This window comes from Manis javanica, chromosome 11, assembly GCF_040802235.1.
Source record: "Manis javanica isolate MJ-LG chromosome 11, MJ_LKY, whole genome shotgun sequence".
Taxonomy (NCBI): Eukaryota; Metazoa; Chordata; class Mammalia; order Pholidota; family Manidae; genus Manis; species Manis javanica.
This window is the reverse complement of record NC_133166.1, coordinates 66,424,900-66,451,735: the sequence shown is the minus strand read 5'-3', so window position 1 is coordinate 66,451,735 and position 26,836 is coordinate 66,424,900. Positions and strand designations below refer to the sequence as shown.

The 26,836-nt window shown below is 39.4% G+C and overlaps 1 protein-coding gene across 2 annotated transcripts in view; it reads left to right on the top strand.

Annotated features, from left to right (window-relative positions):
* The window catches only part of CKAP5 (cytoskeleton associated protein 5), a 164,743-nt gene that overhangs the window by 42,732 nt on the left and 95,175 nt on the right, over positions 1-26,836 (top strand). Inside the window, exons 2-4 of one of the 2 annotated variants that reach the window (XM_073216506.1) lie at positions 834-907; positions 1,382-1,575; positions 24,921-25,127. In XM_073216506.1, coding sequence (XP_073072607.1) covers positions 851-907; positions 1,382-1,575; positions 24,921-25,127 — 458 coding nt within the window. In that variant the 5' untranslated portion in view covers positions 834-850. Of the gene's footprint in view, positions 1-813; positions 908-1,381; positions 1,576-24,920; positions 25,128-26,836 lie in introns of both variants that reach the window. The other variant, XM_036994058.2, reaches the window with a different exon arrangement.

Sequence of the window (26,836 nt, the reverse complement as noted above, 5' to 3'; positions counted from 1 at the left end):
TACTATGGAATCACTATGTTGTTTACTTGATACAAATATAACATTCTATACCAACTATACTACAATTAAAAAAAAACCTGGAAGGATTCAAGTGGATACACACTTCACTTGTTTATCATAGTTACTAATTGGTGGTAAAATTGTATTTTAATACTTTCCTTCCCTTATGTATTTTCTGTACTTTCCAGATTTTCTGCTGTTAATGTACATTACTTTTATACTCAGAAAAAAAGGTGTTATCTTAAGGAATGTGTAGCATAAAATTGTTAAGGAGGGTTGACTACAAGCCTCACTAATTAAAAAATGGTTTAAAGTTTGTAAAGGAATAGAGATTTATTCATGAATTTAATTTTTTACTAGATTATGAAAACATATTGACTAGAGTCATATTTATCAGAATTAGGTAGCTCGGTAACATCGAGATACGGAAATATTCTAGAGAAGTTTCAGGTTACCAATAATATGATTTTCTTTGGAACTCTTTTCTTTCCCTTTTAGAAAGCCAAGTAACTCAGCTCTTCAGTTTTATTCTAGCTTTGTCATATATCTAAGAAATTACCATTTGAAAAAATATACAAGCATCTTAAAAAAAAAAATCCTGTCCCTTCTAGATTCATTTAGTTTTCTGGTTGACTTTTTTTTTTAACTTTTTAAATATTCTATTAATAAAATAAAATGGGCATTTGACCAAAGAATGAGATCTTTTTAATCTTGCTTGCATGTACATTAAAATAATCTCAGAAAAATAATTTTGTCTTAGGATACTGTTTGATTGCTAGAATTATTAATAGGTTTCAATTTTTATCTAACCAGGAATTACTCTTAATTTTAAGGAGAAAGTGGAAGCACAATGGGAGATGACAGTGAGTGGATGAAACTGCCGGTTGATCAGAAATGTGAGCACAAGGTAAGATTTTTCTGGAAATCAAATTTAATGTCACTGGCTTGTTTTGTCAGCACTTATACTGTATAGTATACTATAAAGCTGCATAATGATTACAAAATACAACTGGAAAACAATATACTTTGGAGATTGGGCAATTTCAGCAGGATGATTTCTCATGTTAAAATTGCTTCATCTTTAATGCTATATTATAAAGAAGTAATAGCTAATAATTGGATACAAAACAAGATACATTTTTAGTGGCCAGTTATGAATTTTAGATGACCTTGGCAGAATATCATAAGTATTAAACACAAGGAAAAGTTTATTAGCTAATCATTTTTGAAAACTATCTGAATTTCTTAAACACCTTTTTTGACTCTAATCATGGGGTCTTTTGTTCAAAATACCTGGTAGAGGGTAGTCATTTTTACCTCCCTCCCAAAATTAATAGTAGATAATAATATTTTGTTTTTTTTCAAAATACTTTTCTTTTAGCTGTGGAAAGCAAGGTTAAGTGGGTATGAAGAGTCCCTGAAGATCTTCCAGAAAATAAAGGATGAAAAGAGCCCAGAATGGTCCAAATTTTTAGGATTGATCAAAAAATTTGTGACTGATTCCAATGCTGTGGTTCAATTGAAAGGATTGGAAGCTGCCCTGGTCTATGTTGAAAATGCTCATGTAGCAGGAAAGTGAGTAGTTTCTTTCCAACTCCTCTGATAGAAACCTCTGTGTGATGCTACATGAATTAATGCATATATTTATAGTTGTTAGCACTGCTAGAAGGTATTATTTACTTTCATCGCTCCTTGATACTTGTTCTTCATTCAGTATTTATCTGCTCTGAAGTCTAAATGGTACATAAGATCTCTAAAGAGGAGCAAATTAGAAATCACTTGTTTTACCTTAAGGTTTGATGAGCAAATGCTTTGTATGGGAATACTCTTAACTAGAGGGAAAATCTTTAGTTACTTTTAGGAGAAGTTGAGGTTGTTAGCAAAGCAATTACCAGAATTTCATTGAAAACATTTGGACATTACAAAAATTTTTTTCTGTAAGCATTCCTAGCTAGGTAATCTTAGAAACACATTTTTCTCCCTGTGATCATTAGGCATTTTTATCTCTTAGGAGACATAATGCTAACTAAACAACCTCTATGACTCCTGGCCTCTTTGACTTGAGCTGTGGATGATAGAGGTTTCTAGTCACCCTATTATCTCATACCTCATAAACATGATTTTTTAAACACTGCTCTTTATCTCATTGAAAGGAGCCTTCTGTACCAAAAAAAAAAAGTGGACCCTTGACTTAACTGCACAAGAAACATACTTGAGTTACTTCAAAGATTATACTAATAAAGGAAAACATTAATTTGACAGATTAACCAGCATCATTGATTTCCGTTGCTGTTAGATCATTGCTTTTTTTTTTTTTACTAAGGTATCATAGATACACACTTTTATGAAGGGTTCACAAGAAACACAATGTGGTTATTACATTCACCCTTATTATCGAGTCCCCCCACATACCCCATTGCAGTCACTGTCCATCATTGTAGTAAGATGCCAGAGTCCCTATTTGTCTTCTCTGAGCTACGCTGTATTGTTCCCCGTAACCTAACACACACCATGTGCACCAATCATTGATACCCCCAAACCTCCTACTCCCTCCCTTCTAACCCTCCCTCCCCCACCCCTGCCATTTGGTAACAACTTGTCCCCTCTTGGAGTCTGTGCCTCTGCTGCTATTTTGTTCCTTCAGTTTTGCTTCATTGTTATACTCCACAAATAAGGGAAATCATTTGGTATGTGCCTTTCTCTGTCTGACTTAGTTCACTAAGCATAATACCCTCTAGCTCTATCCATGTTGCAGATGGTAGGATTTGTTTCTTATGGCTGAATAGTATTCCATTGTGTATGTGTACCACATCTTCTTTATCCATTCATCTACTGATGGACATTTAGGTTGCTTCCATGTCTTGGCTATTGTAAATAGTGCTGCAATAAACATAGGGGTGTATATGTCTTTTTGAAACTGGGTTCCTACATTCTAAGGGTAAATTCCTAGGAGTGGAATTCCTGGGTCAAATGGTATTTCTATTTTTAGTTTTTTGGGTAACCTCCATACTGCTTTCCACAATAGTTGAACTAATTTACATTCCCACCAGCAGTGTAGAAGGGTTCCCCTCTCTCTGCATCCTCGCCAGCATTTGTTGTTCCTAGGCTTTTCTATGTTGGCCATCCTAACTGGTGTGAGGTGATATCTCACTGTGGTTTTAATTTGCATTTCCCTGATAATTAGCATTGTGGAGCATCTTTTCATGTGCCTGTTGGCCATCTGAATTTCTTCTTTGGAGAAGTGTCTCTTCATATCCTCTGCCCATTTTTTAATAGGGTTATTTGCTTCTTGGGTGTTGAGGTGTGTGAGTTCTTTATATATTTTGGATGTTAACCCCTTGTCGGATATGTCATTTACAAATATATTCTCCGATACTGTAGGATGCCTTTTTGTTATGCTGATGGTGTCCTTTGCTGTGCAGAAGCTTTTTGGCATGATTTAGTCCCATTTGTTCATTTTTTACTTTGTTTCCTTTACCTAAGGAGACGTGCTCAGGAAAATGTTGCATATGTTTATATTCAAGAGATTTTTGCCTGTGTTTTCTTCTGAGTTTTATGGTTTCATGACTTACATTCAGGTCTTTGATCCATTTCGAGTTTGCTTTTGTATATAGTGATAGACAATAATCCAATTTCATTCTCTTGTCTATAGCTGTCCAGTTTGCCGACACCAGTTGTTGAAGAGGCTGTCATTTCCCCATTATGTATCCATGGCTCCTTTTCATATATTTATTGACCATACATGCTTGGGTTTATATCTAGGCTCTCTATTCTGTTCCACTGATCTGTGGGTCTGTTCTTGTGCCAGTACCAAATTGTCTTGATTACTGTGGCTTTGTAGTAGAGCTTGAAGTCAGGGAGCGTAATCCCCCTGCTTTATTCTTCCTTCACAGGATTGCTTTGGCTATTCGGGGTCTTTTGTGATTCCATATGAATTTTAGAACTATTTGCTCTAGTTGGTTGAAAAATGTTATTGGTCTTTTAATAGCGATTGCATTGAATCTGTAGATTGCTTTAGGCAGGATTGCCATTTTGACAATACTAAGTCTTCCTATCCATGAGCACGGGATGTGTTTCCATTTACTGGTATCTTCTTTAATTTCTCTCATGAGTGTCTGGTAGTTTTCAGAGTATAGGTCTTTCACTTGTTGCTTAGGTTTATTCCTAGGTATTTCATTCTTTTTGATGCAATTGTGAATGGAATTATTTTCCTGATTTCTCTTTCTGCTAGTTCATCATTAGTGTACAGGAATGCAACAGATTTCTGTGTATTCATTTTTTTATCCTGCAACTTTGCTGAATTCAGATATTAGTTCTAGTAGTTTTGGAGTGGATTCTTTAAAGTTTTTTATGTACAATATAATGTCATCTGCAAACAGGGACAGTTTAACTTCTCTCTGGCCAATCTGGATGCCTTTATTTCTTTGTGTTGTTTGATTGCTGTGGCTAAGACCTCCAGAACTATGTTGAATTAAAATGGAGAGAGTGGGCATACTTGTCTTGTTCCTAATCTTAAAGGAAAAGCTTTCAGCTTCTTGCTGTTAAGTATGATGTTGGCTGTGGGTATGTCATATATGGCCTTTATTATATTGAGGTACTTGCCCTCTATACCCATTTTGTTTAGAGTTTTCATCATGAATGGACGTTGAATTTTCTCAAATGCTTTTCCGGTCTCTATGGAGATGATCATGGGGTTTTTGTCCTTCTTCTTTTTGATGTGGTGGATGATGATAATGGATTTTTGAATGTTGTACCATCCTTGCATCCCTGGAATAAATCCTACTTGATAAAGATGGATGTTCTTTTTGATGAATTTTTGCTTGTCTGGGAATTGTTTAATCCCTCCTTCATATTTAAATGATAATCATGCTGGATATAGTATTCTTGGTTCGACGCCCTTCTGTTTCACTGCATTAAGTATATCATGCCTCTTTTTGATGAATTTTTGAATTCAGTTTGCTAATATTTTGTTGAGTATCTTTACATCTATGTTCATCAGGGATATTGGTCTGTAATTTTCTTTTTTTGAGGTGTCGTTGTCTGGTTTTAGTGTCTTTTCTTCTCTCCCTTCTTATTCCTCCTCCTCCATTCTTCATATGTTGTGTGTTTTGTTCTGTGCTCTTTTTAGGGGTGCTCCCATCTAGAGCAGTCCCTGTAGGATGCCCTGTAGAGGTGGTTTGTGGGAAGCAAATTCCCTCAGCTTTTGCTTGTCTGGGAATTGTTTGATCCCACCGTCATATTTAAATGATAGTCGTGCTGGAACAGTATCCTTGGTTCAAGGCCCTTCTGTTTCATTGCATTAAGTATATCATGCCATTCTCTTCTGGCCTGTAGGGTTTCTGTTGAGAAGTCTGATGTTAGCCTGATTGGTTTTCCTTTATAGACCTTTTTCTCTCTAGCTGCCTTTAAAACTCTTTCCTTGTCCTTGATCCTTGCCATTTTAATTATTATGTGTCTTGGTGTTGTCCTCCTTGGATCCTTTCTGTTCTGTATAATTCCATGGTCTGTTCGATTATTTCCTCCCCCAGTTTGGGGAAGTTTTCAGCAATTATTTTTGATGAATTTTTGCTTGTCTGGGAATTGTTTAATCCCTCCTTCATATTTAAATGATAATCATGCTGGATATAGTATTCTTGGTTCGACGCCCTTCTGTTTCACTGCATTAAGTATATCATGCCTCTTTTTGATGAATTTTTGAATTCAGTTTGCTAATATTTTGTTGAGTATCTTTACATCTATGTTCATCAGGGATATTGGTCTGTAATTTTCTTTTTTTGAGGTGTCGTTGTCTGGTTTTAGTATTAGAGTGATGCTGGCCTTGTAGAATGAGTTTGGAAGTATTCCCTCCTCTTCTACTTTTTGGAAAACTTTAAGGAGGATGTGTATTAGGTCTTTACTACATGTTTGTTAACATTCAGTGGTAAAGCCATTTGGTCTAGGAGTTTTGTTCTTAGGTAGTTTTTTGATTACCAGTTCAATTTCCTTGCTGGTAATTGGTCTATTCAGATTTTCTGTTTCTTCCTAGGTCAGTCTTAGAAGGTTATATTTTTCTAGAAAGTTGTCCATTTCTTCTAGGTATCCAGTTTGTTAGCATAAAATTTTTCATAGTATTCTCATAATTCTTTGTATTACTGTGGTGTCTGTAGTGATTTTTCATTTCTTATTTCTGATTCTTTTCATGTGTAGACTCTTTTTTTCTTGAGAAGTCTGCCTAGGGGTTTATCTGGTTTGTTTATTTTCTCTAAGAACCAGTTTTTGATTTGATTGATTCTTTCTGTTGTTTTATTCTTCTCCATTTTATTTATTTATGCTCTAATCGTGATTATGTGCCTCCTCCTACTGACTTTGGGCTCATTTGTTCTTCTTTTTCTGATATCATTAATTGTGAGTTTAGACTGTTCATATGGGATTATTCTTCTTTCCTGAGGTAGGCCTATATTGCAGTATACTTCCATCTTAGCACAGCCTTGGCTGCATCCCACAGTTTTGGTGGTGTTGAATTATTGTCATTTGTCTCCATATATTGTTTGATATCTGTTTTTATTTGGTCATTGATCCATTGATTATTTAGGAGCAAGTTATTAAGCCACCGTGTGTTAGTGGGCTTTTTCATTTTCTTTGTGTAATTTATTTCTAGTTTCATATGTTGTGGTACATTGTTCAGTACCTCTTTCTCCTTACTTATTTTCTGTCTGGTTAATCTGTCCTTTGGAGTGAGTGGTGTATTGATGTCTTCTAAAATGAATGCATTGCATTCTTTTACCCCTTTAATTCTGTTAGTATTTGTTTCACTTATGTAGGTGATCCTGTGTTGGGTGCATAGACATTTATAGTAGTTATATACTCTTGTTGGACTTACCCCTTTATCATTATGTAATGGCCTTTGTCTCTTGTGACTTTCTTTGTTTTGAAGTCTATTTTGCCAGATACAAGTACTGTAACTGCTGTTTTTTTCTCCCTATTAGTTGTATGAAATATCTTTTTCCATCCCTTCACTTTCAGTCTGTGTATGTCTTTGGGTTTGAAGTGAGTCTTTTGTAGGCAGCATATAGATGGGTCTTGTTTTTTCATCCATTAAGTGACTCTAAGTCTTTTGATTTGTGCATTCAGAGCATTTACATTTAGGGTGATTATCGATATGTATGTACATATTGACATTGCAGGCTTTAGATTCATGGTTACCAAAGGTTCAGGGGTTATTCCCTTACTATCTAACAGTGTAATTTAACTTGCTTAGTCTGCTATTATAAACGTAACCTAAAGGTTCTTTCTTCTTTTTTCCTCCTCCTCCATTCCTTATATATTAGGTATCATATTCTGTACTCTTTGTGTACTCTTTGACTGACTTTGGGGGTAGTTGGTTTGATTTTGTACCTGCTTAGTAATTAATTATTGTACTTCCTTTACTGTGCTTTTATTTCCCCTAGTGACATCTATTTAACCTTAGGAACACTTCCTTAGCCTTAGGAACACTTCCATTTATAGCAGTCCCCCAAAATACACTGTAAATGTGGTTTGTGGGAGGTAAATTCTCTCAGCTTTTCTTTATCTGAAGATTCCTTAATCCCTCCTTCAAATTTAAATGATAATCTTGCCAGGTAGAATATTCTTGGCTCAAGGCCCTTCTGTTTCATTTAATTAAATATATCGTGCCACTCCTTCTTTTGGGAGGTCTGATGATAGCCTGATGGGTTTTCCTTTGTAGGTGATCTTTTTTCTCTCTCTAGCTGCTTTTAAAATTCTGTCCTCATTCTTGATCTTTGCTATTTTAATTATTATATGTCTTGATGTTGTCTTCCTTAGGTCTATTGTGTTGGGAGATCTGTGCACCTCAATGGCCTGAGAGACTGTCTCCTTCCCCAGATTGGGGAGGTTTCTAGTAATTACCTGATCAAGGACACTTTTTTTTTTTCTGGTATCATTAATCTACAATTACAGAAAGAACATTATGTTTACTACGTTTCCCCCTTCACCAAGTCCCCCCCCCCACATACCTCTTCACAGTCACTGTCCATCTGCGTAGTAAGATGCTGCAAAATGACTACTTGTCTTCTCTGTGTTGCACAGCCTACCCCATGCCCCCCACACACTACACATGCTAATTGTAGTGCCCTCTTTCTTTTTCCCCACCCTTATCCCTCCCTTCCCACCCATTGTCCCCAGTCCCTTTTCCTTTGGTAACCATTAGTCCATTCTTGGGTTCTGTGATTCTGCTGCTGTTTTGTTCCTTCAGTTTTCCTTTGTTCTTATACTCCACATGTGAATGAAATCATTTGGTACTTGTCTTTCTCCACCTGGCTTATCTCACTGAGCGTAATATCCTCTAGCTCCATCCATGTTGTTGCGAATGGTAGGATCTGTTTTTTCCTTATGGCTGAGTAATATTCCATTGTGTATATGTACCATATCTTCTTTATCCATTCATCTGATGCACATTTAGGTTGCTTCCATATCTTGGCTATTGTAAATAGTGCAGCAATAAACATAGGGGTGCATCTGTCTTTTTCAAACTAGAGTGCTGCATTCTTAGGGTAAGTTCCTAGAAGTGGAATTTCTGAGTCAAATGGTATTTCTATTTTGAGCATTCTGAGGAACCTACATAATACTTTCCACAATGGTTGAACTAACTTACATTCCCACCAGCAGTGTAGGAGGGTTCCCCTTTGTCCACACCCTCGCCAACATTTGTTGTTTGTCTTTTCGATGATGGCGATCCTTACTGGTGTGAGGTGATATCTCATTGTGGTTTTAATTTGCATTTCTCTGATGATTAGTGATGTGGAGCATCTTTTCATGTGCCTGTTGGCCATCTAGATTTCTTCTGTGGAGAACTGTTTATTCAGCTACTCTGCCCATTTTTTAATAGGATTATTTGCTTTTTGTTTGTTGATGTGCGTGAGCTCTTTATATATTTTGGATGTCGATCTTTATCAGATCTGTCATTTATGAATATATTCTCCCATATTGTATGATACCTTTTTGTTCTATTGATGGTGTCCTTTGCTGTACAGAAGCTTTTTAGCTTGATATAGTCCCACTTGTTTTTGCTTTTGTTTCCCTTGCCTGGGGAGATACGTTCATGAAGAAGTCACTCATGTTTATGTCCATGAGATTTTTGCCTATGTTTTTTTCTAAGAGTTTTATGGTTTCATGACTTACATTCAGGTCTTTGATCCATTTGGAGTGTACTTTTGTATATGGGGTTAGACAGTGATCCAGTTTCATTTTCTTACATGTAGCTGTCCAGTTTTGCCAGCACCATCTGTTGAAGAGACTGTCCTTTCCCCATTGTATGTCCATGGCTCCTTTATCATATATTAATTGGCCATATATGTTTGGGTTAATTTCTGGGGTCTCTAATCTGTTCCACTGGTCTGTGGCTCTGTTCTTGTGCCAGTACCAAATTGTCTTGATTACTATGGCTTTGTAGTAGAGCTTGAAGTTGGGGAGTGAGATCCCCCCTACTTTATTCTTCTTTTTCAGGATTGCTTTGGCTATTCGGGGTCTTTGGTGTTTCCATATGAATTTTTGAATTATTTGTTCCAATTCATTGAAGAATGTTGCTGGTAATTTGAGAGGGATTGCATCAAATCTGTATATTGCTTTGGGCAGGAGAGCCACTTTGACGATATTAATTCTTCCTAGCCATGAGCATGGGATGAGTTTCCATTTATTAGTGTCCCCTTTAATTTCTCTTAAGAGTGACTTGTAGTTTTCAGAGTATAAGTCTTTCACTTCCTTGGTTAGGTTTATTCCTAGGTATTTTATTCTTTTTGATGCAATGGTGAATGGAATTGTTTTCCTGATTTCTCTTTCTATTGATTCGTTGTTAGTGTATAGGAAAGCTAAATATTTCTGTGTGTTAATTTTGTATCCTGCAACTTTGCTGAATTCAGATATTAGTTCTAGTAGTTTTGTAGTGGAGTCTTTAGGGTTTTTTATGTACAATATCATGTCATCTGCAAATAGTGACAGTTTGACTTCTTCTTTACCAATCTGGATTCCTTGTATTTCTTTATTTTGTCTGATTAATGTGGCTAGGACCTCCAGTACTACGTTGAATAACAGTGGGGAGAGTGGGCATCCCTGTCTTGTTTCCGATCTCAGAGGAAAAGCTTTCAGCCTCTCGCTGTTGAGTGTGATGTTAGCTGTGGGTTTATCGTATATGGCCTTTATTATGTTGAGGTTCTTCCCCTCTATGCCCATTTTGTTGAGAGGTTTTTTTTTTTTTTCTTTTTTTTTGAGAGGGCATCTCATATTTATTGATCAAATGGTTGTTAACAACAATAAAATTCAGTATAGGGGGGTCAACGCTCAATGTACAATCATTAATCCATCTCAAGCCTAATTCTCGTCAGTCTCCAATCTTCTGAAGCATAACGAACAAGTTCTTACATGGTGAACGAATTCTTACATAGTGAATAAATTCTTACATGGTGAACAGTACAAGGGCATTCATCACAGAAACTTTCGGTTTTGATCATGCAATATGACCTATAAACAATCAGGTCAAATATGAATATTCGTTTGATTTTTGTACTTGATTTATATGTTGATCCCACATTTCTCCTATTATTATTATTATTATTTTTATTTTTAATAAAATGCTGAAGTGGTAGGTAGATGCAAGATAAAGGTAGAAAACATAGTTTAGTGCTGTAAGAAGGCAAATGTAGATGATCAGATGATCAGGTGTGTGCCTATGGACTAAGTATTAATCCAGGCTAGACAAGGGCATCAAGACATCCACGGATGCAGAAGATTTCTCTCAAAGTAGGGGGGGTGAGGTTCTGAGCCTCACCTCTGTTGATCCCCAAATTCTCACCTGATGGCCCCCCTGCGACTGTGCCTGTCTTAGGTTGTTCCTCCCTTGAGGAATCTTACCCGTCTCTGGCTAACCAGTCATCTTCCGGGGCCATACAGGGAAATGTAAAGTTGGTAAGTGAGAGAGAAGCCATATTGTTTGCAAAGGTTAGCTTTTTACTTCTTTGCAGATTTATGCCCTGTGGCTTCTATACCCAGCACTTGTCTCGAGGTATCTTTACCACCTGGAGGAATTATGATACTCGGTAAATTCGATATGAGGCACGAATTCTATTTAAGGGTTGTAATTAGGAAGGAAGAAGAAAAGCTATAGATGTAGCATATGAAGGAAACATGGGAGGATTGATTATTTCTTTGACATATCTTCTTGTAGAGTACCTTAAGTATGTATAGGTTTTAAACTACTAACTAATTTGTACACACATATTAACATAATAGGAATACGGTGACATAAACAAAGCAAATCTATAATTACCATCCATCTCCAGTGAAGCCAAGAAAATCATTTAGGCACCCTAGGCATTTGTGAAAATTTATCTATGATATGATGGATATTGTCTAACTGTACTTGAACCATCAGACAAATTAAAGCAGCCCATTTCTGGGATCTGTTCACATCCCATATGTTCTTTTAACCATAGATAGTCTATAATCATGAGATTTTGGAGTGCTACAACTTGCACCCCTCGCAACTCCTGGTTGAGTTCCAACAGTACAGATCCGGTCAAATTCGTTGTCTCACTGTATGCACATGCCAGCCTAGACATCTCCCTCCTCATTCCTATGGCAAGTCCAGGAGACGGTGGGCTGGATGCAGCCACAACCGCAGCATCGTCCGGATCCCTGTGGAGGCTTTTTGATGATCATCCCCCGGCACAAGTCCTCCAGAGAGTGCTGATGCCGGAAGCTCCTCCTCATATCGTATCTTAGTTCATTTTCTGGGTATCCAAGCTAGGCCTTGATCTCCTGCATAGAAACAAACAGACCCTTTGCCCACACTTTGACATGCCCTCTATACCACTGTGCAGAACTCATTGGAGGTCAGCACACAGTAACTGCTTTTTTTTTTTTTTTAAATTAAGAGAAAGGAATATTATCAGAAAAGAGTACCTCCATAGCTGATCATCTGACACCCTTTAAGTGATCAACATTAAGGATATTTAAAGCATGCGTTGATCTTTGATTTACCAATAGTTTTATCCTGTTAAGGAGTAATCCCCCTTTTCCTTCTTTCTTTCTTTCCTTTTCTTTTTTTTTTTTTAAATTTTTAATCTACACTTACATGAAGAATACTATGTTTACTATGCTCTCCCCTATATCAGGTCCCCCCTAACAACCACATTACGGTTACTGTCCATCAGCTTAGCAAAATGTTGTGGAGTCACTACTTGTCCTCTCTGTGTTGTGCAGCCCACCCTCCCCTTGCTCCCTCCCCCCCATGCATGCTAATCTTAATCCCCCCCTTCTTCTTCCCCCCCCTTATCCCTCCCTGCCCACCCATCCTCCCCAGTTCCTTTCCCTTTGGTACCTGTTAGTCCATTTTTGGGTTCTGTAATTCCACTGCTGTTTTGTTCCTTCAGTTTTTCCTTTGTTCCTATACTCCTCAGATGAGTGACATCATTTGGTATTTCTCTTTCTCCGCTTGGCTTATTTCACTGAGCATAATACTCTCCAGCTCCATCCATGTTGCTGCAAATGGTTGGATTTTTCCACTTCTTATGGCTGAGTAGTATTCCATTGTGTATATGTACCACATCTTCTTTATCCATTCATCTACCGATGGACATTTAGGTAGCTTCCAATTCTTGGCTATTGTAAATAGTGCTGCGATAAACATAGGAGTGCATCTGTCTTTCTCAAACTTGATTGCTGCGTTCTTAGGGTAAATTCCTAGGAGTGGAATTCCTGGGTCAAATGGTAGGTCTGTTTTGAGCATTTTGATGCACCTCCATACTGCTTTCCACAATGGTTGAACTAATTTACATTCCCACCAGCAGTGTAGGAGGGTTCCCCTTTCTTCACAGCCTCGCCAACATTTGTTGTTGGTTGTCTTTTGGATGGCAGCTATCCTTACTGGTGTGAGGTGATACCTCATTGTAGTTTTAATTTGCATTTCTCTGATAATTAGCGATGTGGAGCATCTTTTCATGTGTCTCTTGGCCATCTGTATTTCTTTTTTGGAGAACTGTCTGTTCAGTTCCTCTGCCCATTTTTTAATTGGGTTATTTGTTTTTTGTTTGTTGAGGCATGTGAGCTCTTTATATATTCTGGATGTCAAGCCTTTATCGGATCTGTCATTTTCAAATATATTCTCCCATACTGTAGGGTTCCTTTTTGTTCTATTGATGGTGTCTTTCGCTGTACAGAAGCTTTTCAGCTTAATGTAGTCCCACTTGCTCATTTTTGCTGTTGTTTTCCTTGCCCGGGGAGATATGTTCAAGAAGAGATCACTCATGTTTATGTCTAAGAGGTTTTTGCCTATGTTTTTTTCCAAGAGTTTAATGGTTTCATGCCTTACATTCAGGTCTTTGATCCATTTTGAGTTTACCTTTGTATATGGGGTTAGACAATGGTCCAGTTTCATTCTCCTACATGTAGCTGTCCAGTTTTGCCAGCACCATCTGTTGAAGAGACTGTCATTTTGCCATTGTATGTCCATGGCTCCTTTATCAAATATTAATTGACCATATATGTTTGGGTTAATTTCTGGGGTCTCTAATCTGTTCCACTGGTCTGTGGCTCTGTTCTTGTGCCAGTACCAAATTGTCTTGATTACTATGGCTTTGTAGTAGAGCTTGAAGTTGGGGAGTGAGATCCCCCCTACTTTATTCTTCTTTTTCAGGATTGCTTTGGCTATTCGGGGTCTTTGGTGTTTCCATATGAATTTTTGAATTATTTGTTCCAATTCATTGAAGAATGTTGCTGGTAATTTGAGAGGGATTGCATCAAATCTGTATATTGCTTTGGGCAGGAGAGCCACTTTGACGATATTAATTCTTCCTAGCCATGAGCATGGGATGAGTTTCCATTTATTAGTGTCCCCTTTAATTTCTCTTAAGAGTGACTTGTAGTTTTCAGAGTATAAGTCTTTCACTTCCTTGGTTAGGTTTATTCCTAGGTATTTTATTCTTTTTGATGCAATGGTGAATGGAATTGTTTTCCTGATTTCTCTTTCTATTGATTCGTTGTTAGTGTATAGGAAAGCTAAATATTTCTGTGTGTTAATTTTGTATCCTGCAACTTTGCTGTATTCCGATATCAGTTCTAGTAGTTTTGGAGTGGAGTCTTTAGGGTTTTTTATGTACAGTATCATATCATCTGCAAATAGTGACAGTTTAACTTCTTCTTTACCAATCTGGATTCCTTGTATTTCTTTGTTTTGTCTGATTGCCGTGGCTAGGACCTCCAGTACTATGTTAAATAACAGTGGGGAGAGTGGGCATCCCTGTCTGGTTCCCGATCTCAGTGGAAATGCTTTCAGCTTCTCGCTGTTCAGTATAATGCTGGCTGTGGGTTTATCATATATGGCCTTTATTATGTTGAGGTACTTGCCCTCTATTCCCATTTTGCTGAGAGTTTTTATCATGAATGGATGTTGAATTTTGTCGACTGCTTTTTCAGCATCTATGGAGATGATCATGTGGTTTTTGTCTTTCTTTTTGTTGATGTGGTGGATGATGTTGATGGATTTTCGAATGTTGTACCATCCTTGCATCCCTGGGATGAACCCCACTTGGTCATGGTGTATGATCCTTTTGATATACTGTTGAATTCTGTTTGCTAATATTTTATTGAGTATTTTTGCATCTACATTCATCAGGGATATTGGTCTGTAATTTTCTTTTTTGGTGGGGTCTTTTCCTGGTTTTGGTATTAGGGTGATGTTGGCTTCATAGAATGAGTTTGGGAGTATTCCCTCTTCTTCTATTTTGTGGAACACTTTAAGGAGAATGGGTATTATGTCTTCTCTGTGTGTCTGATAAAATTCCGAGGTAAATCCGTCCGGCCCCGGGGTTTTGTTCTTGGGTAGTTTTTTGATTACTGTTTCAATTTCTTTGCTTGTAATTGGTTTGTTTAACTTTTGTGTTTCTTCCTTGGTCAGTCTTGGGAGGTTGTATTTTTCTAGGAAGTTGTCCATTTCTTCTAGGTTTTCCAGCTTGTTGGCATATAGGTTTTCATAGTAGTCTTTAATAATTCTTTGTATTTCTGTGGAGTCTGTCGTGATTTTTCCATTCTCATTTCTGATTATGTTGATTTGTGTTAACTCTCTTTTTCTCTTAATAAGTTGGGCTAGAGGCTTATCTATTTTGTTTATTTTCTCAAAGAACCAGCTCTTGGTTTCGTTGATTTTTGCTATTGTTTTATTCTTCTCAATTTTGTTTATTTCTTCTCTGATCTTTATTATGTCCCTCCTTCTGCTGACTTTAGGCCTCATTTGTTCTTCTTTTTCCAGTTTTAATAATTGTGATGTTAGACTATTCATTTGGTATTGTTCTTCCTTCTTCAAGTGTGCCTGGATTGCTATATACTTTCCTCTTAAGACTGCTTTCGCTGCATCCCACAGAAGTTGGGGCTTAGTGTTGTTGTTGTCATTTGTTTCTATATATTCCTTGATCTCTATTTTGATTTGTTCATTGATCCATTGATTACTTAGTAGCATGTTGTTAAGCCTCCATGTGTTTGTGAGCCTTTTTGTTTTCTTTGTAGAATTTATTTCTACTTTCATACCTTTGTGGTCTGAAAAATTGGTTGGTAGAATTTCAATATTTTGGAATTTACTGAGGCTCTTTTTGTGAGCTAGTATGTGGTCTATTCTGGAGAATGTTCCATGTGCACTTGAGAAGAATGTATATCCTGTTGCTTTTGGATGTAGAGTTCTATAGATGTCTATTAGGTCCATCTGTTCTAGTGTGTTGTTCAGTGCCTGTGTGTCTTTACTTATTTTCTGCCCGGTGGATCTATCCTTTGGGGTGAGTGGTGTGTTGAAGTCTCCTACAATGAATGCATTGCAGTCTATTTCCCTCTTTAGTTCTGTTAGTATTTGCTTCACATATGCTGGTGCTCCTGTATTGGGTGCATATATATTTAGAATGGTTATATCGTCTTGTTGGACTGAGCCCTTATCATTATGTAGTGGCCTTCTTTATCTCTTGTTACTTTCTTTGTTTTGAAGTCTATTTTGTCTGATATTAGTACTGCAACCCCTGCTTTCTTCTCACTGTTGTTTGCCTGAAATATGTTTTTCCATCCCTTGACTTTTAGTCTATGCTTATCTTTGGGTTCAAGGTGAGTTTCTTGTAAGCAGCATATAGATGGGTCTTGCTTTTTTATCCATTCTATTACTCTATGTCTTTTGATTGGTGCATTAAGTCTATTTACATTTAGGGTGACTATTGAAAGATATGTACTTATTGCCATTGCAGGCTTTAGATTCGTGGTTACCAAAGGTTCAAGGTTAGCTTCTTTAGTATCTTACTGCCTAACTTAGCTCGCTTATTGAGCTGTTATATACACTGTCTGGAGATTCTTTTCTTCTCTCCCTTCTTATTCCTCCTCCTCCATTCTTCATATGTTGTGTGTTTTGTTCTGTGCTCTTTTTAGGGGTGCTCCCATCTAGAGCAGTCCCTGTAGGATGCCCTGTAGAGGTGGTTTGTGGGAAGCAAATTCCCTCAGCTTTTGCTTGTCTGGGAATTGTTTGATCCCACCGTCATATTTAAATGATAGTCGTGCTGGATACAGTATCCTTGGTTCAAGGCCCTTCTGTTTCATTGCATTAAGTATATCATGCCATTCTCTTCTGGCCTGTAGGGTTTCTGTTGAGGAGTCTGATGTTAGCCTGACTGGTTTTCTTTTATAGGTGACCTTTTTCTCTCTAGCTGCCTTTAAGACTCTTTCCTTGTCCTTGATCCTTGCCATTTTAATTATTATGTGTCTTGGTGTTGTCCTCCTTGGATCCTTTCTGTTGGGGGTTCTGTGTAATTCCATGGTCTGTTCGATTATTTCCTCCCCCAGTTTGGGGAAGTTTTCAGCAATTATTTCTTCAAAGACACTTTCTATCCCTTTTCCTCTTTCTTCCTCTTCTGGTATCCCTATAATACGAATGTTTTTCCTTTTGTATTGGTCACATATTTCTCTTAGTGTTGTTTCATTCCTGGAGATCCTTTTATCTCTCTCTATGTCAGCTTCTATACGTTCCTGTTCTCTGGCTTCTATTCCTTCAATGGCCTCTTGCATCTTATCCATTCTGCTTATAAATCCTTCCAGGGATTGTTTCACTTCTGTGATCTCTTTCCTGACATCTGTGATCTCCTTCCGGACTTCATCCCACTGCTCTTGCATTTTTCTCTGCATCTCATCCCACTGCTCTTGCATTTTTCGCTGCATCTCATCCCATTGCTCTTGCATTTTTTTCTGCATCTCTGTCAGCATGTTCATGATTTTTATTTTGAATTCTTTTTCAGGAGGACTAGTTAGGTCTGTCTCCTTCTCAGGTGTTGTCTCTGTGATCTTTGTCTGCCTGTAGTTTTGCCTTTTCATGGTGATAGAGATAGTGTGCAGAGCTGGTACAAGTGACCGCTGGAAGAGCTTCCCTTCTTGTTGGTTTGTAGCCTTTTCCTGGGAGAATAGCGACCTCTAGTTGCTTGTGCTGGGCAGCTGTGCGCAGACAGGGCTTCTGCTTCCTGCCCAGTTGCTTTGGGGTTTATCTCTGCTGTTGCTGTGAGCTTGGCCTAGCTGGGGCTGTTCCTCCAAAATGGTGGAGCCCCGTTGGAGGGGGAGCGGCCAGGAGGCTATTTATCTCCGTAAGGGGCCTCTGTGCTCCCTGCTGCCCAGGGGGTTAGAGTGCCCAGAGATCCCCAGATTCCCTGCCTCTGGTCTAAGTGACCTGTCCTGCCCCTTTAAGACTTCCAAAAAGCACTCTCCAAACCAAAACAACAACAGCAACAATGAGAGAGGGAACAGAAAGAATGAAAAAAAATAAATAAAAGGAAAAAACAAGCGATTTTTTTTTTTTTTTTTTTTTTGTCCTCAGGTGCCGGTCCCAGGCACCCGCTCACTGGTCCTGCTGCCCTGTCTCCCTAGCACCAGGGTCCCTGTCCTTTCAAGGCTTCCAAAAAGCACCCACCCACCGGTCCCGCAGGGAAGGAACGCTCGATATTCTTTGTCCTCAGGCACTGGTCCCAGGCACCCGCTCACCAGTCCCGCCGCCCTGCCTCCCTAGCACCAGGGTCCCTGTCCCTTCAAGGCTTCCAAAAAGCACTCGCCAAAAAGAGAGAAAAAAAGGGGAAAAACGCGATTTCTTCCGTCCTCAGGTGCCGGTCTCAGGCACCCACCCACCGTTCCCACAGGGAAAAACGCGGGATATTCTTTGTCCTCAAGTGCCGGTCCCAGGCACCCGCTCACCAGTCCCGCCACCCTGCCTCCCTAGCACTGGGGTCCCCGTCCCTTCGAGGTTTCCAAAAAGCGCTCGCCAAAAAGAGAAAAAAAAAAAGGTGGGGGGGGAAACGTGCGACCTCCTCCGTCCTCAGGCACCGGTCTCAGGCACCCGCCCGCCGGTCCCGCAGGGAGAAACGCGGGATATTCTTTGTCCTCTGGCGCCATTCCCAGGCACCTGCTCACCGGTCCCGCCACCCTGCCTCCCCAGCAACGGGGGCCCGTCCCTCTAAGGCTTCCAAAAAGCGCTCGCCAAAAAAAAAAACCGCTCCGGTTTCTCTCCCCCCGCCGGGAGCCGGGGGGAGGGGCGCTCGGGTCCCGCCGGGCCAGGGTTTGTATCTTACCCCCTTCGCAAGGCGCTGGTTCCTTGCAGGTGTGGATGTGGTCTGGATGTTTTCCTGTGTCCTGTGGTCTCTATTTTAGGAAGATTTTTCTTTGTTATATTTTCATAGCTCTATGTGTTTTTGGGAGGAGATTTCCACTGCTCTACTCACACCGCCATCCTGGCTCCGCCTCCTGTTGAGAGTTTTTATCATGAATGGATGTTGAATTTTTTTAAATGCTTTTTCAGCATCTACGAAGATGATCATTTGGTTTTTGTCCTTCTTTTTATTGATGTGGTGGATGATGTTGATGGATTTTCATATGTTGTAGCATCCTTGCATCCCTGGGATGAATCTCACTTGGTCATGGTGTATGATCCTCTTGATGTATTTTTGAATTCGGTTTGGTAATATTTTGAGTATTTTTGCATCTACGTTCATCAGGGATATTGATTTGTAATTTTCTTTTTTGGTGGGGTCTTTGCCTGGTTTTGGTATTAGGGTGATATTGGCGTCATAGAATGAGTTTGGGAGTATTCCTTCCTCTTCTATTTTTTGGAAAACTTTAAGGAGAATGGGTATTATGTCTTCTCTGTATGTCTGATAAAATTCTGACATAAATCCATCTGGCCCGGGGGTTTTGTTCTTAGGTAGTTTTTTGATTACCGATTCAATTTCATTGCTGGTGATTGGTCTGTTTAGAAATTGTTTCTTTCTGGGTCAGTCTTGGAAGGTTGTATTTTTCTAGGAAGTTGTCCATTTCTCCTCGGTTTTCATAGTATTCTCTAATAATTCTTTGTATTTCTGTGGGGTCTGTCGTGATTTTTCCTTTCTTGTTTCTCATTCTGTTGATGTGTGTTGATTCTCTTTTTCTCTTAATAAGTCTGGCTAGAGGCTTATTTATTTTGTTTATTTTCTCGAAGAACTAGCTCTTGGTTTCATTGATTTTTTTCTATTATTTTATTCTTCTCAATTTTATTTCTTTCTTCTCTGATCTTTATTATGTCCCTCCATCTGCTGACCTTAGGCCTCATTTTTCTTCCTTTTCCAATTTCGATAATTATGACATTAGACTGTTTTCTTGGGATTGTTCTTCTTTCTTTAAATATGCCTGGATTGCTATATACTTTACTCTTAAGACTGCTTTTGCTGTGTCCTACAGAAGTTGGGTCTTTGTGTTGTTGTCGTTTGTTTGCATATATTACTGGATCTCCATTTTAATTTGGTCGTTTATCCATTGATTATTTAGGAGCGTGTTGTTAAGCCTCCATGTGTTTGTGAGCCTTTTTGCTTTCGTTGTACAATTTATATCTAGTTTTACGCTTTTATGGTCTGAAAAGTTGGTTGATAGGATTTCAATCTTTTGGTACTTGCTGAGGCTCTTTTTGTGGCCTAGTATGTGGTCTATTTTGGAGAATGTTCCATGTGCACTTGAGAAGAATGTGTGTCCTGTTGCTTTTGGATGTAGAGTTCTATAGATGTCTATTAGGTCCATCTGTTCTAGTGTGGTGTTCAGTGCCTGTGTCCTTACTTATTTTCTGTCTGGTGGATCTGTCCTTTGGAGTGAGAGGTGTGTTAAAGTCTCCCAAAATGAATGCATTGCATTCTATTTCTTCCTTTAGTTCTGTTAGTATTTGTTTCACATACGTTGGTGCTCCTTTATTGGGTGCATATATGTTTATAATGGTTATATCCTGTTGTTGGACTGACCGCTTTATCATTATGTAATGTCCTTCTTTATCTCTTGTTACTTTCTTATTTTGAAGTCTATTTTGTCTGATACTAGTATTACAACACTTGCTTTTTTCTCTCTTTTGTTTCTATGAAATATCTTTCTTCATCCCTTGACTTTTAATCTGTGCATGTCTCTGGGTTTGAGGTGAGTCTCTTGTAAGCAGCATATAGATGGGTCTTGCTTTTTTATCCATTCTGTTACTCTGTGTCTTTTGATCGGTGCTTTCAGTCCATTTACATTTAGGGTGGTTATTGAAAGATATGTACTTATTGCCATTGCAGGCTTTAGATTCGTGGTTACCATAGGTTCAAGGTTAGCTTGTTTACTACCTTACTGTCTGACTTAACTTGCTTACTGAGCTGTTATAAACACAGTCTGATGATTATTTCTTTCCCTTCTTTTTCCTCCTCCATTCTTCATATGTTGGGAGTTTTGTTCTGTGCTCTTTTTTTTAGGAGTGCTCCCATGTAGAGCAGTCCCTCTTAGATACCTGTAGAAGTGGTTTGTGGTAGGTAAATTCCCTCAACTTTTGCTTGTCTGAAAATTGTTTAATCCCACCTTCATATTTAAATGATAATTGTGCTGGAGACAGTATCCTTGGTTCAAGGCCCGTCTGTTTCATTGCATTAAATATATCATGCCATTCTCTTCTGGCCTGTAAAGTTTCTGTTGAGAAGTCTGATGATAGCCTGGTGGATTTTCCTTTGTAGGTGACCTTTTTTCTCTCTCCTGCTGCCTTTAATACCCTTACCCTGTCCTTGATCCTTGTCATTTTTATTATTATGTGTCTTGGTGTTGTCCTCTTTGGGTCCCTTCTCTAAGGAGTTCTGTGTGCCTCTGTAGTCTGAGCAACTATTTTCTCCCCCAGTTTGGGGAAGTTCTCAGCAATTATTCAAAGAGACTTTCTATCCCTTTTTCTCTCTCTTCTTCCTCTGGTACCCCTATAATGCAGATATTGTTCCTTTTGGATTGGTCACACAGTTCTCTTAATATTATTTCATTTCTGGGTATCCTTTTATCTCTCTCTGCGTCAGCTTCTATGCGTTCCTGTTCTCTGGTTTCTATTCCATCAATGGCCGCTTGCATCTTATCCATTCTGCTTAAAGATCCTTCCAGAGTTTGTTTCACTTCTCTAATCTCCCTCCAGACATCTGTAATCTCCCGGACGTCTGTAATCTCCCTCTGGACTTCATCCCTTAGCTCTTGTGTATTTCTCTGCCTCTCTGTCAGCATGTTTATGATTTTTATTTTGAATTCTTTTTCAGGGATACAGGTTAGGTCTCCCTCTGTAGATGCATTCACAGGTGTTGTTTGAACTATCTTGGACTGGACTAAGTTTTTTTGCCTTTTCATGGTGATAGCAGTGGCTGTAGGCAGGTTGCGGGTGTGTCAGCTGGGAGAAGAAAGCCCTTTCCTGGTTACTCAATGCCTTGACCTTCTCCACTGCCTGTGACGGTTACCCGCACTCCTGGAGCAGCCACCAGGTTAGTCCCCTAAGCTGCTGAGGGCGGGGTCTCCGTCAGAGCAGCACAGAGCCCTGCGGGGAGTGGCTGGCACGCCAGATGCGCTCCTCCGTGCTAGCACCACCCCTGCCAGGCAGCTGTGTGGCAGCAGCGGCCTTTGGGGCTGACCCGGGCAGCTGTGTGTTGGGCTGGGTTTTTGGTCAGCTGCTGGAAGCACGCCTGCTCCCTGTGGGTCCACTGCAGGTGTGTGGGGGGCTCCCCCGCGTGGGCCTCTACTGTGCTCCTCTGGCTTCACTGACGCTGGTGCGCACAAGCTACGCCCGGGCTGTTTGGTCGCGCCGCTGCCGGCTCACACAAGCCTCTCTTGGTCCCGTCCTGTGCGGCTGGCACATGGATCTTCTCCCCATCCCTTCCAGCAGTGCCTTCCCCGGCACCCGCTGCCACTCTACCACTACTAGGCCAGTGTGTCGGGGTCTGTGTCAGTTGGAGGAATGACTGGTAGACTGCTTAGTGCCGTGAGGGGCTTCAGAGCTGCACTTCCTCCACGGGGTTTAGGGCACCTAAGTTTCCCCAGGATTCCGAGCTGCTAGCTCCATGTGCTGCAACAACTTCATCCAGCTATGGGGTCCCTGTCTCTTTAAGACTTGCAGAAAGCACTCACTTTTCTTTTGTCTCAGGGGCGGTGATTGCGGGGACCTGCCCACAGGTTTTGCTTTTCTGTTTCTCTAATATCCAGCACCCCATGAACCTTGTGTCTGCGTTCCGGGTACAGATTTCTAGACCTGGTTGTTTAGGAGTCCTGGGCTTTCACTCCCTCCCCAGTCCGACTCCTTTCTTCCCACCGGGTTTTGGGGTGGAGAATCATTTGGGTCCCGCCTGGCCGTGGCTTGTATCTTACCCACTTCGTGTGATGTTGAGTTTCTTACAGATGTACATGTATCCTGGCTGTTGTATTGCATGCAGTGGTGTCTCTTTTAGGAATAGTTGTATTTATTGTATTTTCATAAATATATATGTTTTGGGGAGGAGATTTCCTCTGAACTACTCACGCCATCATCTTCCCATCCAAGGACACTTTTTAACCCTTTTTCTCTCTCTTTTGTAACCCTTTTTGTATCTTTATAATGCAAATATTGTTCCGTTTGGATTGGTCACACAGTTCTTTCAATATTCTTTCATTCCTAGAGATCCTTTTTTCTCTTTGTGCCTCATATTCTTTGTATTCCTCTTCTCTAGTTTCTATTCCATTTACTGTCTGTTCTACTACATCTTATCTGCTTTTAAATCCCTCCATTGTATGTTTCATTTCAGATATACTGTATTCTTGAATGTTTGTGTATCATTCCTGAATATGTCCCTTAGCTCTTGAATATTTTTCTGCAGCTCCATGAGCATGTTTATGATTTTTAGTTTGAAGTGTCTTTCAGGAAGATTGGTGAGTTCAGTTTCACTTGGGTCTTTTTCTTGTGTTTGTGAGGTTTTGGTTTGAACCAGGTTCCTTTGACATTTCATATTTGTATGTGGTGCCCTCTAGTGCCCAGAAGCTCTACTGTCTGGAGCTGCTCAGCCCCTGGAGTAATGTCAGGGGTTTCAGTAGAGCACACTGGAGCCTGGGGGAGGAAAGAGCTGTTTCCTTCTTCCCAGCTGCGGTGCCTTTCTCCACTGTCAAAACCAGTGGGCCGAGCACACAGGTAGGTGTAAGCCTCTGTGCATTTTGTTTGTAGCTGCTGTAAGCGTGGCCTCCCTCTGGCTGCCTGATACCAGGGCAGGGACTGCCAGTTTGGGAGCCCATGTTGGCAGGCCAGGAGGAAGGTGCAGCAGGCTGCATATTGCAGTGGGAGGCCTCAGAGCTGAGTAGGTAGCCAGGGAGATGGAGTGCCTGAAGCTCCTGAAAGTTCCCAACCTGTTTGGAAGAGTGCACCGAGATATCCTTTTCCATCTGTCCCTTCTCATGAGGAGCAAGCTCCGTGTAGTCCTCCCCCACTTCAGCAGCCCTCTTGCCGCTAGGAAGCCTCTCAGACCACCCGCCTTTCCTTTGTCCCAGAGCAACCAGATGTGGATCCCTGTCCTCCAGAAATGGCTGGGATCTTAGTCTCTCCAAGTATTCCACCTGTGCAGCTTTCCAACCCCACTAATCTCCAGAGTACCATGCAATGTAGGTTTGTGCGCCCAAAGCTGCTCTCAGGACTGAGTGTTCAGCAGTCCTAGGCTTCCAACCCCTCCCTGCTCCATTTCTCTTCCTCCCGCCGGTGAGCTGGAGTTGGGGAAGGGCTTGTGTATCGCTGGATCAAGGCTTTGCTACCTTACCCTGTTTCGTGTGGTCTGCTCAGTTCTGCAGGTGTATGCAGTCTGGTGCTGCCTTCTTTCCTGTTGCTCAAAATTTTAGGATTAGTTTTATTAACTACATTTTCATTTTATATGTGGTTTTGGGAGGAGTTCTCTGTCTCACCTCGCATGCCACCATCTTTTCGGAAGCCATTGCTTTTTTTAAATTTCATTTTTGTTCTTATATCCAAAAGATTTTTGGCATGCTCTACATGTACTCCCAACCCAGTTAGTTTCTCTAATTTCTAGTATTCAGGTTTTATTTATTTTGGAAGAGACTCAAAACAATAAAGTTAGTCTGAAGTCTTACCAAGGAGTCAGGAGCAGTCTTGTTATTAATGGTACATTATCCTTTCCCTTTTTGAAGAAATTCCTTTTTCCTAAGAAGTGTTTAAGTGACTTTTTAAAACAGAAGGAACTTTGTAATCCTCTTTTGATAAGATATATCTGTATATCTATCCTAACTATGCATATAGAAAGGTCTGGAAGGATGGACATCAAAAAGCTGAATTTAATATTTCTGGCAATGGAATTTCAAGGGATTTTTGCTTTCTTGTTTGAATTTTCTACATTAAAAAGAGAAACTATGTTTCCGTGTCTTAATCTGATTTGACATGTCATACTTCTATGGTTTGTATAACTTTGTTTTTTTCTAATGTTCTTAAGCATAAGTTTAAAAATTAGAGATTTATTTACTTTATTTTTAAGCTTTTAAAAAAGTATTTTTTGCTCCCCTCCCCATGATCTTTTTCCAGCTGTTTTTGCTTAATGATGTTTTAATCTAAAGAAACTTTAGATTGTTTATAATCTATATTACAGAACCACAGGAGAAGTTATATCAGGTGTTGTAAGTAAAGTGTTCAACCAACCCAAAGCCAAAGCCAAGGAGCTAGGCATCGAGATTTGTCTAATGTACATAGAGATTGAGAAAGGAGAGGCTGTGCAAGAAGAGCTCCTAAAAGGCCTGGACAACAAGAACCCCAAGATCATAGTGGCCTGTATAGAGACACTGAGGAAAGCCTTAAGGTAAGACTATGTTTTTACTTTAGTTCTGTTTATTTGGATATCTCTGGAGTCTGGGTACCTGGCTTAAGCAAAAATGAAAACTGCTGGGCTTGACTTAGCATGCCATACCAACAAGGAAAATGACCTGGAAAAGCTAATGTCATTCATCCAGTGTGGCACTTTGTATTTGGTAATTTTAGCCTTTAGGTGTGTGTTGCATAATTATTTTATCCAAATCCCTTTCTAATGAAGATGGGCAGGGGCTGTTTTTGTCCTGTTATCGTATTATGAGTTGACGTTTTTGTGGAGTAACATTCCTCCGGGTATTCAAGCAGCTCTTCTTCTCTTGTAATCGTCAAGCATAAATTCGTGTACTTTGAAATGGCAGCTAAAGACACAGCTGGTTGGCTAAAGCAAACCTTTGCTAAGGTACCTTTTTAGTGAAGTAGAACCAAATGCTTTAAGCCTTTAAACAGAAGCTCAATTGCAGCAAATAGAAAGTAACTTTTACTCTTATGTAATAAAGTTATCTTTCAACCCTAGAATTTATTATTGTTTTTCAGTGAAGTTTTTCATAAATGTGATCTGTTTCAGTAACAAGTGGCTGTAATCTGCTATGGAAATCTAAATTTGACAAACCATTAGTATATTCGGATTCTGCAGACCTCTTAATCTGATACCCTGTCCCCAGTGTCCACAAGAGAAACTTTAGAAAGCCATCTAGTGAAATCCTAAATGTGTGACCTATGAAAGTGAAAATCATTCCAACTCAACTGCCTTGTGATTTTGTATATGGCCTATTTCTTGGGGAAAATGCTTCCTTTGGTGTTTTTCTTACGTGAAAATATCAGAATTCTTATATCTTGTTAAACTATCTTCAAATAAGTCTTACACTTTTACATTAATCTTTTACTTGGTTCATAATGTTCTTTTATAAAATTTGACTTTCACTTAGATTCTTGTGATTTTTCCTCATTTCTAGCCTATTTAATATAGAAGCCATGTGTTTTTATGAGTGGCAAATAGTATGTTCATTCTATCATCTTAGAAGTTTAGTAAATTGACTTGGTTATCAAGACTGCTTATCTCAGTAGATCTGTCCTTAGTAATGGATCTCTTAATTAAAATACATTGTTTACTATTATCTTCCCACCTTTAAATTAGAAGTTTTAATTCTGGAATGCTGTAAACTGGTTATTTCATTTTTAAGCTGACTGGAAGAATAAGGGTAGAAAAAGAACCGGTTGGGTATATACCTTCTTATATGTCGTCCTTATAGATGTTGTTTGGTCCTATCCCTGTGTGGTTCTCATTTGTCCTAAAGCATCTCTGTGAAACTAGATAGCTCTCTTGGACTCTTAAGAACCTTGAAGCCAAACTGTTCAATCCTAGGTTCAAGAATTTCCTCAAGCTATCTATGATAGTGATAGTTTCAGGAAACCAAAATATGTTCTGTGGCCCCAAAAATGGGCTTCTCCAGAACCCTTTTGTTTTTTCTGTAGAAATATGTTTAGTATCAAGATTAGATTTTCTTTTGTTAAGTTGTCTTATTTTCAGGTGGACCTACTCCATCTTTTTTTTTTTTTTTTTTCTTTTCAGAAGTAGACTAGGATGGGGGGACAAAACCAGATGAAATAATAGTAAATCTTAAGGAAAACTGAGAGATTCCCAAATGCCCAAGTGTTAGGTTCTTCAGGCACTATGATGAGTATCCCTGAAGAGAATTGTTT